Consider the following 12,357-nt stretch of genomic DNA (forward strand, 5'->3'; position numbering starts at 1 on the left):
AGGTACAATTAGCAAGAGGACATTGATTACACTGAGACATTTGATCCAATGGCAAGGTTAGAAGCTATTCGTATCCTACATTCTTTTGCTGCAAAAATAACAATATATTATTTCAAATGGATGTTAAAAGTGCTTTTCTTAATGGTTATATAAGTGAAGAAGTCTATGTTACACAACCCTCACTTTTGAAAGTTTTGAATTTCCAATTCATGTTTTTAAACTTAAGACATCTCTGTATGGTCTAAAATAAGCAGCTAAGGCATGGTATGATACACCTAGTAACTTTTTGCTTAAAAATAACTTATAAAAATGAAAATTAGATAATACACTTTTAAGAAAATCAATAAGATATGACAATCTTATTATTCAAATTTATGTTGATAACATTATTTTTGGATCTACTAATGGCACTCTTTACCAAGAATTTTCAAAATTGATGCATCTTGAATTTCAAAAAACTATAGTGGCAGAACTTAAGTTCTTCATAGGGATACATATTCATCAAAGTCAATAAGGTATATACATTCATCAAATTAAATATATAAAAGCGCTCATCATAAAGTTTAAGATTAGTGATTGCAAACATATGGCTAAAAAATAAATATATGTTGTAGAAATTAAATATATGTTGTGATAACTTTTAGAGTAGTCTACCTTTACATTAGCTTTTATTAGTTTATGTATTTTCTTGTAATATATTCATGTAATTAAACAAAAAAGGCAATTTAAAATAAAAGATTTTTTTTTTAAGAAAAAAATAAAACTTCCATTACATGACAAATGCAGAAGTGAATGACCAATTAAAAAATAAGAAAATAAATTAAAAATCTATACAATATAATAAAGCAAAAATGATAATTTGGTAAGTTTTACACGTGTTAGCTAAACAGAGTGTTAGGAAGATATCAAGTTTCTATTAATAGAAATAATATCTCTTTTTTATAATAAATTTAAACTTATGTTACACGACATTGTACGTGAGTTGAAAAAGTTAGTGGTCAATTAAAAAAATAAAAGAATGAATTAAAAACAAAATATACTACACCACTTGACGTTTAACCGTTGAAAATTTAGTGGCCAGTTAAAAAAGAAGAAGAATAACAGGAAAATACAGTCAATCACACCACAACTTTGACGTTTTTGAAATTGTTTAAACACTACTTTAGCAACTACCGATTCAAATTAATTTAATTAAAAAATTTATTTTATTTTACGAATTCTTTTAATATTCTGTTAACCGTACTATCTCATTTCTTGCTCTCCCTTATAAATATTATTCATATTATCTCTGTATACACAATTCTTTTATGTTTTCTTTATCAAAGTTTTCTTATTCATCTTTATCCAATGTCTGAAACAAAAATTATATTTTGTTGCTTATGTGCGAATGTGGTTTCTGTCTTCATCTCCTCAATGTCAAACAAAATTTTTATGCAATGAAAATAGTATTGAAATTAATATTCGTTAGCTTTTATTTCTCGATTTGAGATTAATATTCCTCGTAAAACTATGTATTTGTTCGTGTTGCTTCTAACAACTTTCTGGAGTATATGTTCACACGAATTATAAATTTTTTTCAATCTATCATTGTTATTTTATTTATAAAAAAAGATTACTATTTAGTTATGTATATATATTTTGTATTGTTTATGTTTCTTAATTTTGTCTCGAAAAATTGTAAATGTGTACATGGATATTTCTATTCTCTTATATAACATTTGTCTTAATAACTCCGATTTTAAATTTACTCATAAATAGTATAACAAATTGTACATTTGTATATTTATATTTCTATTCTTTTATATAAGATTTGTCTTGATAACTCCGATTTTAAATTTTCTCGTAAATAATTTTGATGATTGTAAGTTGTCTAATAAATGGAGTTGTTGACACACAGTTATATTAAATAAAAAATAATAATTTATTTAAGTAAATATAAAATTTATTTAGGCTTCTTAGCCATGAATTCAATTAAATTTCCAGAATATTGAAGAGAAAAATAATAATTTATTTAAGAAAATATAAAATTTATGTAGGAATTAAAGAAACAATTAATTGAAAGTAATGATTTTTCAAACTTCAAACATTATTCTATCAAATTTAAAAACTATTATACTATACAAAGGATTCATGAAAGATTAATGAACACTAACATGCAAATTCAAAGGTAAAAGATACTCATAGTTTTATGTGTATCGTAATTTTTTGTTTGTAACGGGAAAATTATTTTGAAAATTATTTTTCTTTAGTATTTTGTGAGTAGTACTAAAATAAAAGATATTTTGCCACATGATACGCATAATTTATATGATTTCTTAAATGTCATGTATTTCATATAAATAACATAGGTTGAATAATAAAAATAAAAATTCATTATTAAGTTACTTACCCATCTTTACATTTACTAATTTACTTATTTTATATATGTCCATGTCCATTATTTTAAAATTCTTATTTCATCTAATCTAATTATTTAATTTTTTTTAATAATTATTATTTTTATTTGTTTAAAATTAAAAGTATTGTTTTATAATAAGTTTTTTGGAAAAAAAATATTGTGGGTAGAATTCATAAATAAGACATGGTGTTGGAGTCATACTTTTCATTAATAACATTGAACGTATAAGAAAATAGTTTTTAAGTTAAGTTATAATTAGATTTTTTTTTAATTTTTTTATTGTGAATTATTTTTTTTAAGTCAACTTATTTTTTTATTGTCAATAAAATTTATGAAATTTGATATATATATATATATATATATAAATTAATATAACAATTTATTTATTAAAATTGTTGTTTCCGTGTGAAGCACGGAGTTACAAACTAGTTAAGTATTCAATTAAGCAATTTTCTTTACTTATTATTGTTTTACTTTCTTCAATCAATATTTGTCCAATTAAATATTAAATAATATAAAGTTTATATATACTTGTTACAATATTAAACATTTTAATGTGTATTTTTTATATATTTTTATTTTCAATAAGATAAATTATGTTAAAGGAATTACTATGAAGATAAAAAAAAAAAAAAAATCAAACATTTTACATTTAACAAAGATACTCGTATAGATCCTTTAAATTTTAAAGCAATAAGCACAGCAATACCCAATCTAGATAAAATTTCGTGTACATTGAGCTAGTCTTTGTACTCCATCATGAAGCAACAAAGTTTCCAAAAAAAAAACTCCATCATGAAGCAACAAAGTTTCCAAAAAACAATGGAAAAAATTATTGGATATAACTGATGATATTCCTTCAAATATTGTCGTATGAATAATACGATTTTTACATATAGTAATGAAACAATGAGACTAAATAATCTGTAAAAAAAAAGGGGTTACTAGGCGAATGGCAAAGAGTAGAAGCAAATTTTTGAATTATGCACGCAAGACTACTATTATATTATAGTTAGTAAAAAAGGGAGAACCAACTAGAGCTATTATTAGGCCAGAAATATTCATTTCTTCACTCGTAATCATGGTCAAAAAGGAGAACCAACCGGAGGTGCAAGGCCAAGATACCGCATTATCTTTAACCGACGATCCTTCCTTTCTGATTTGATTGGATAAGACACCTCCTGAAAATTTATTCATTTTGTGTACATGAGAAATAAGTTTTAATTAATAGTGATCATTTCATGCCATAAGTATTTAGTTAGCAACTCACATCAAAATGAACTTTGGGTTTCCGTTCCCTTTTCCCTCTTCGTCTCTCTTGAAAATCGTTGAGTGTTTTGCTTGAGCTAGGTGAAGAGTATTTACCTGGTCAAACCATAAATTCATATTAAAAAATCAAAAGGAGAGTTAGAAAGAGTAAATTATTTGAAGGGGACATAGGGTCAGCCCTAGGCGAACTAAAAAAATGGTGCCCTCATATAATTGGAATTGTTTTCTCTATACTTTTTTTGTTGCAAAATTAATAAAAAAAACATTTATAATCAATGTTCTTTAAAAACCATTTTCAATTGAAAATCTCCCAAAACAATTGTTTCAGTTATGATTCGAGCTTTGATTCTCCTAAACGATTTGTCCTTAACTGAAGTTCACTATAACTATTTATATATATTTTACACAATACTAAACAAAATTAATGACTCTTAATTATGCGGCTTCTTGTTCCAAACCATTTCACTATACAAAACATGATTTTAATGAAAATAAAAACTAGAAACATACCAGCTGAACGATCTTGCTGATCAGAATGAGCAGACCTATCGGGACTCAAGTTTTGGCAAGAACTAAGTTGTGCTTTCCTTTGCAAGGCCTAGTATCACATTGGTATGAAATAAAATTAGAAGACAAACGAAAGAGAGACAAATAGTTGATATTGTAAAATTTATTGTAGCCAAAACATGCTCAACATACTTGCTTTAGAGCATCTTGAAAATCATTTGAAGGGTTATTGCTCCTTTCTTCAAAAGACTGCAAAAAAATTCACCATAGACATGAGACACCGACAATCTATACTTTAGGCAAAAAAGCATATTGCAGGACAAGGATTAAACTCACATCCTCAAAAATTGAAATATTTGTCGATGGATCAATCCAAGCACTGTAAATGAACAAAGTATTATTCAATACAATCAGTAGACAGATTAGATAAATCCAAGTAACTCCTGTGTAAAATATATGCCAAAATACCTGGGATGATTTCCATAAAACTGCACTAAAACATGTCCATCTCTGGCATCGTCAGATGGTGCACATCTTTCTTCCATGATCTGGAAAAGTTAATTGTTTAAAAAATCAATATAGATGAATGGACTATGAAATTCAAAACAAAACAGTGGAGCAGAAAAATCAGCTTCACACCAAAATCATAAGCCAAACCATTTTATCAACTAGAACTGAGAAAGCTTTATCTGAAGAAGTAAAACTTCCATCAATACAACATAGAAAGTATGACAATATGTGTCAATAGTTTCTAATAGTGTAAGCTAAAAAAGTATTCATTAAGTAAAAATCAGCACCATTTTGTAATAAATGAGTCTGGCACAAGAAAGTTCAATAGTTAATAAATTAAAGGATAAAAAATTCACATCGCACGAAAAAGGATTTTTAAAACGTTAAGTTTGACATCTAGAGTTCCCGTGAGAGAACATTGTCTTACAAATCTACAGATAGAGAGGAGCAGTTATAATGAGTAAACAGATAAATACAAGGGATGTTTGTCACAGTTGACAGACAGGACAATAAAGATGATACTCTTGAACTTATATCGCCAGTTCTTTAATTAACATTGTGCTACTTAGTTAAATATAATTAAAAATGGAAATGGAAAGCATCGTGTGGCTTAAACAGATATGGACCATATTCCACAGATTATATCATTTTAAATTTAGATTCTTCAATTTGAAATATAAGGAAATGTTACAATATCCAGATGGTTGTGTATTTTGCACTAAACAACTTACATAGTAAGTGAAGTGTATGCAAAAAGATCCTATAAGAATGCTAGAAAGAGGGGACGGGCTCTGTAAATAAACTTCATATTCTCCTATGCACAAACACAGACAAAGGCAGAAAACAACAAACATTACAAGATTTCAAGTGAATACCTCAGCAGGCCACCACGTTTGACAAGATGTTCTTGCCCAAACAACACTTCCGGGTGTTACAGCAAGAGAACTGCTATCACTAACAGATGATTCGCGAGGGGTAGATTCTGACATCTTAATACAAGCATTCCTATAGAGAATAAAAAAATATAAAGCATCAGTCTACTTAGAAACAAAAAAATGAAAGGTCTCAAACTCAACTTATTTATACTAGCATGTCAGTCCAGTAAAAGCAAACCTATTGCCACCAAGGTCAACTGAATCCAATTCCGCAACTGGAACATCAAAATACTCAGACGAACAGACTGGCCTGCCCTCTTGGTAATTGTTGCATCGAACCAGTGTATCTTTAGAAAATTGTTTGACCGACATTCTCCTCTGCAGCGAACCGCTTGCAGTGATATTGGACAACCTCACTTCACCGGAAGAAGAACCAAGTGAGGAATCTGTTTGAGTTCAATTCAAATTTTATGTTACCTTCAGCAACACATTTCTAAAATACCGCATCTATAAAATTAACTAACTCTAATGGAATCTTATGGATCCATATGATAATAAAACTCAATTAAATCCTTTAGAAATTTGATAATGTCTATAAGAAGCATTTTAGCTTAGATGAGGCACTAAACTTTAAAAGTTTTGGCACGCGAGTTTAATATATCTATCAGAAGCAGTTTAGCTTAATGGGGGCACTTAACTTTAAAAATTGATCATGTGAGTTTAGATACAATACAGTAGTAAAATACAAAATCCAATATTCTATTCAAAGAGTATTTATTATTTGTCTATGACACAAAAATCCCATTCTACACATTTCTTCCAACACGAATATGTAAATAAAACAGAAGGCTGGAGAATTGAAATCAATAGGCTACATATAATTTTATCATGAATATGCACCAAACTATTAAGCATGCTAACAAAGCCATGATTTCATTCCGTTGGCATGAAACTCATCAAAGCAACAAGCACGGAACTACATTGTTATTTCATATTTCAACCATTAAACACCATAAAAGCTTTATAGAACTACATGTAAATGCTTTCAAAACTATCATCCAAATTCCAACCAAGTTTATTTTAAAGAAATATTATATTATATCATCATCCCGTAAGTCTGATCTGTTGGCGAAATCCCACAAACGCCAAAGATTAACCCACAAGCCCAAGGATCTTTGATAGAACATACACGAACACATCGTAAAGAAGTAATACTATTATATAAAAAGATTTAACGTGGTTCGGCACATGTTGCCTATGTCTACAAAAAGACCTCAACAAATGTATTCACTATATCAATTAAGATTACATAGATCGTAGCCCACCCAAGTTGTGTATCACCCTACCAAGTACCAACCCATACATCCAATCAAGAGTTACAAGGAAAGATAAACACACTCATGTCACTACAACCTACAAGCGAGAACCCACACTAGTTATCCTCATTAGACATTATAGTGGGAATCTCCAATGTTAAACTACATACCAAAATGCACCTCTTGAATTTCCACTCAGTTACATTTATTTGTAAATTTGAGTTGATTTCCCAACATAATCAAAGAAGGAGAAAGAATGATTTCATAATTTCAATTTGAATTGCTTGTTTAATCATAAAGAATCTACAATTCAAGTCATTGTCAGATGCATCAAAAAAAAAATCTCAAAAATAACATACAAGTTGCTGCAACTACTAGCTTTGCAATCAGCAATTAACAATCAAATTCAAAAGATAAAATATGTAGTAAACCACAATGATCCCCAAAACCAATCCCTAGAATAACCAATCAAACAATAAAATTTGACAACCAGCATAGTAAATAATCCAACTCAATAAAACATGGTTATGCAATTGCAAGAAATTCGAAATTAAGAAGAATAGAAATTGCATACCAATAGCAGGGTTGGAAATTGAAGAGGGATTGCGAATGAAAAAAGAGAAATCAGTGCGGCGTTTAGGAGGTGAACTTCTTGGCTGTTGAGAATGTTTAGGCACACGATCAATCGGTGGTATCCTCTTGTTATTGTTTTTGGTTGCGCTGGTTTTCTTGGCCATTGTTGTGAAGAAATTGAGAACGAAATTGACGAAAAGGAAGGAATAGAACCCTAGAAGATGTTCACAATAGAATATGGTTGCATTAACGCACTTGGATTTGTTACAACGATAATAATAATGATAATAATATTAATAATAATAATGGGGCACTTTCGTGTCTCTGTCTTAATTCCAAAAGAGATTGTGTTTTGTTTTGCGTTGAAGGCATTCTAGAATTACATCCTAAGGGCGCAAACTACAAATACATTATTACTCCATTAATTGGAATTGAATTCTAGAACTAAAGAGTGTTTAATTAATTCCCAAAAGATTTTGATACTACGGACCAAAATACAGTCCCAACATGGTAACACAACCGGGCACCACTCCAGTCGAGATGTGTTCCATAATAACAATTAAAACTTCCAGCTATATTTTATTTTATTTTATTTTATTTTATATATTCAGCTAATATTTTCATTTTACACCATTAAATATAGATTATATTTTATTTAATTTTTATAATTATAAAAAAAATTATCTAGTTTTTTTTAGGGGAAATTTATCTATATGTTAAATCATATATGACTTCACTTGCCTTAAAAAAATCATATGACTTCATCTTTATTAGTATGAGTGTCAATTTTAAAATATATTACAGAATTTTTAACCTTTCTAACGCAATTTTCTTTGAAATTTATCATCATGACTTATATTTTAGAAAAATTACTTGTAAATCATAGGATCATATTGAAAGTCGTTCACTATAAATATAACACGTACATTACTTTTTAACTAATCATTAATATTTTAAGTACATTTAGATCTAATAACAATTGATTTTTTCAAAAAAGAAGGATGTGGAAATTTAGATAAAACATTCGAAAAAATTTGAATTTAAATTTTATCTTTAATAATCATCAGTAAAGTTTTATTTATTTCTCAATTGAATTTTGAATTTAAGGTAAAATGTTTATATTGTAGACTTGAAGTTGAAGTCCTATTAATAATCGAAGGGGGGTGAGTGTGCTTGTGAGGTACATATTCTTCTAGCTAGCCAACACAAGAAGCTGAAGTTGGATTTGGAGCTCCTAACTTAACTAATGCTCACAGAAAAGAAAAGATGATCAGGTTGGACTTTTCTATAGTTATAATAGCTTGCATGCCAATGGACTTATTTCAAATTAGAATTTGGTAAGAAAATATCTTATCAACTAAGTTAGAAAGATGGAGGTTTGGTACCAAATAAAGAGTATCACATCTCATTTCACAAAATTTTAAGATGATATAAAAAATGAATTTAATTTATTCCAAAAAGGAATTTAGTGATTAATGAAAAAGTGTATTAATTTAATTTATTCTATAATTAAATATACATAGAAATTACATTTAAAATAAATTCCATAAAAAGATGTGATATATATATATATTTTTATTGAAACACGTATATATTAAGATTGGTATCAATAGATGCAATCACTAAAATGTGATTGTTTATTCTTTACGTATACATATTTGATTGTGGTGAAATAGTAAAGTGATGTGGAATTTGAAGTTCAAGGGCAGAATGTGATGGTGTAGTTAGGTCCTTAGAAGCAAGTAAAAGTACTACTTTTATCATCATAAGCATAACTATAAGTATCAGGGCATTGGTTTTCAAAAATGTCAGAGTATTGGGTAGGCTTGCATTTATCTGGCGAGTTGAATTCTCCAGTGCAACAATATTGTGGTTGATTGAAAGCCAGATTTTCCCGTTGGTAGCTCAAAACCTGTTTTTGATAATTGAGGTTTTTGAGCACTTGTTAGGCTTCCTGGCCAAACTGTGTACGGACATTTGTTCGTGAAAGTTATTGTAGCTCCATATAAGCTCCCCCTACGTCATGCAACACATATGTAAATATTCATTCGTTGCCATATTATATATGAACAATTCATGGTTAAGGTCATGGTCGGCCCAACACGTTATGAGGCCTAAAGCGAAATTATTAGATAAAATCTTTTCAAAATTTAATAAATAAATTATTAATATTTTATTTAATAATTATATAAATTTTGTTTAACAAAATTAATGACATTTTCAAATCTACTTTCTCTATATTTTTCAAATAATGAAATAAAACATTTCAACGGTTATACGGCAATATCAGACACTCATGTAAAATTTTCCATATTTTAGTTGAATAAGAAAAGAATGTGTATATATTGTAGCACTCAAGTAACTCATGTTAACAATATATTCACTATTTATCTCATGATCTCTCCATTTATAACTAGTATTTCTCATATTAATGAGTACTCACCTTTTATCTCATGATTATTCAATTTATAATTAATATTTCTCTCATTTTTACTGTTTTAATTAATCAGTTTAGTTGTACTGAGATAAGTATTAAATAATGTGTAATAAAAATAAAATATTTTATTTAATTTATATAAAATTTTATCAAAATTTGTTTTAAAAATATTAAAATGTGAGACATTTTTCATAGATAAAAAAATATTTGAGACCTTTTTTAAGTAAAAAATTTTGTTTTGTAGGGAGGTCTAAAGCTTTTGCTTTAGTGGCCTTACCCTTGCCTCTGGTTAAGGTAATCTCACATATTAGTGATAAAATAAAAGTCATTACATTCAAATAAAATTAAAATTAAAATTCAATATTAAAAATTAAAAACTCAAAACTAGTTTTAAATTTTAAAAATTTGCCGAAACCATCCGGAACTGGGCACTAAGTTAGTAAGTTATAAACTTAGCCTAAGTATTAAATTAAATAAATTATTAAAATAACATTCTGTTTCTATAAAAAAGGGAATTGGGGTATTTTAGTCACTAACCCAAATATGCTTCCACTTGATTTCTAGGATGAGTATATATTATTATCAACGAATTGAATTTATAATTTTAGTCACTAATCAATGCGTCTTTTAATAGAAGTCTAATAAAACTTCCCTTTGTCTTAGAAAAAGAGAAATGAAGATAACTATTTATTTATTTATATAAAAAAGGATAGCTAGTGAGTTATGCATGCATGTAGTATAAATAGGAAATAACTAAGTTTGATTTAGAAAAGAAATGGAAAGGATAAATCGTGATCATACGAAGAACGCCAAAATAAAGCAAAGAGCAAATTGGGTATTCACACTACAAAAAAATTAACCTATCGTGACACACAAAATATTTTACTAAAAAGTTAAAAACTGTAGGTAAAAGTCAATAATACTTTGAGCGACACCCAAATCTATTGTCAACTGCTACACTTTGAGAACTGTCACTACATGTGTTCTGATGATTGTCACTACATGTTTTTGATTTCTACCTACAATAATGACTGTCACTAAAAACTAGATAAATATAAATAAAAAATTGGTCTATTCCTACGGTATTGTTTGATTTCTACCTACAATAATGAGTGTCACTAAAAACTAGATAAATATAAATAAAGAATTAGTCTATTCCTACGGTATTGTTTGTCACTAAAACTTATTGTTATTTATTAAATTAAATTTATTTCTAATTGTAATTCTAAATTATTAATATCAGTAAATTAAATTTAAAATTTTAATTTATTTTTATTAATTAATACCATTGAAACATACAATAAAATATAATTTAATTTTACTAATTCTATTAAATGAATGTTACTTGCATTCATAGCATTTTAATTATAACACTAACATGAGTATCATATCTTTGTGACAATTTTGTAATGAAATTAGATCATAAAAAAATATATTTCTCCACTAAGTAGATCATAAAATCTTTACAAAAGTGACATATTTCTCCCCTTATGAATACATTTTTAATTTCAAATTATCCTAACATTTTCTCTAAAATCTATCCTTCCATGTTTTTAGAATCTATCTTTGGAACTCTATCATTCCCTGATTCTTTGTCCTGCAACACTTGCTGTTGAGAAATATTTCAGATTTGATAAACCAACTCCTAAAGCCCTGTCACACAATAAAAGATATATATAATTAACAAAAATTATAAAAACCAAACAATCATAAGGTCATAAGCTTTGAGGATTCAATCTTTTGAAGTTTGTAAGGAATAGTGGTTATATTCTCAGTTCTGTTTAAAAGAAAATTGCACTAATTTGCAAGTTTTGAAAGAACAAACTCATAAATATTATTAAGATAATGTGGTTGGGGATCATAGAATTGTATTATTAAGTGTAGATTATATGTCTCACTGGTTGAAGGTAGCAATGAAAGCAATAGGACCTTTTCTAGTAACAGCAACTTAGATTACAAAGATGAGGAGCACAACCATAGCCAAGCGAGAATGTTTAATCTCTACCAATTGAAGTCTTTCTTTCTTTTCAGGATCACTGGCTAAACCAAGAGGATCAAAGAATTTGCCACTTGGGTATAACCTTTTCTCCAGAAACCCTACCCAATGTTGTCTCCATTCACCTGTTCAATAGAACCACCAAAAATCAAAATGTTTGTGACATAATTAAAATAGTCACCAATTATCATTTGACATAAATTATACATGTTCAGCTACAGCTTGTAAAACCTCATTAATTTGTGGATCTTCAGAGAATCGTACTTGGAGAACGGAAACAAGATTTCCAAGCAAATTCTCCAATGTTTTAACTATATGGTTAGCATGAGAGTTAGAGCTAGAACTTGTGTGTCGAGCAATTTTGCCAAGACAACACACACGTCCTCTTTTTTCGGATCCTTTAACTTTTGAGTAAATATCATTCTTCCAGTTTGTAGAATCTTGAGTGGTTTGAGAATTATTTGAACTTTTTGCCT

General features: G+C 28.1%; 1 protein-coding gene across 2 annotated transcripts; it reads right to left on the reverse strand.

The window, feature by feature from the left end:
• Nucleotides 1–3,207: 3,207 nt before the first annotated feature.
• Nucleotides 3,208–7,905, reverse strand: LOC101508955 (uncharacterized). 2 transcript variants are annotated; one of them, XM_004493955.4, is made up of 9 exons: nt 7,450–7,905; nt 5,798–6,005; nt 5,560–5,689; nt 4,643–4,722; nt 4,511–4,553; nt 4,367–4,423; nt 4,178–4,265; nt 3,669–3,763; nt 3,208–3,579 (listed from the first exon to the last, which is right to left on the reverse strand). In XM_004493955.4, the coding sequence occupies exons 1-9, from the start codon at nt 7,610–7,612 to the stop codon at nt 3,484–3,486; spliced, it is 960 nt and encodes a 319-aa protein (XP_004494012.1). In that variant the 5' UTR covers nt 7,613–7,905; the 3' UTR covers nt 3,208–3,483. The 2 variants fall into 2 exon arrangements, with proteins under 2 accessions (XP_004494012.1, XP_004494013.1); XM_004493956.4 differs by having other exon boundaries at nt 5,798–5,975; nt 7,450–7,760.
• Nucleotides 7,906–12,357: the final 4,452 nt, after the last annotated feature.

Source organism: Cicer arietinum, chromosome 3, assembly GCF_000331145.2.
Source record: "Cicer arietinum cultivar CDC Frontier isolate Library 1 chromosome 3, Cicar.CDCFrontier_v2.0, whole genome shotgun sequence".
NCBI lineage: Eukaryota > Viridiplantae > Streptophyta > Magnoliopsida > Fabales > Fabaceae > Cicer > Cicer arietinum.

What these genes read in the sequence shown, in the direction of transcription:
- LOC101508955 (XM_004493955.4), bottom strand. Translation starts at nt 7,612, where the DNA reads ATGGCCAAGAAAACCAGCGCAACCAAAAACAATAACAAGAGGATACCA. An exon ending in ATATTTCAATTTTTGAGGAT is followed by an intron (nt 4,424 to 4,510) that starts GTGAGTTTAATC and finishes ATTTTTTTGCAG; the next exon opens with TCTTTTGAAGAAAGGAGCAA. An exon ending in TCAGCAAGATCGTTCAGCTG is followed by an intron (nt 3,764 to 4,177) that starts GTATGTTTCTAG and finishes TGGTTTGACCAG; the next exon opens with GTAAATACTCTTCACCTAGC.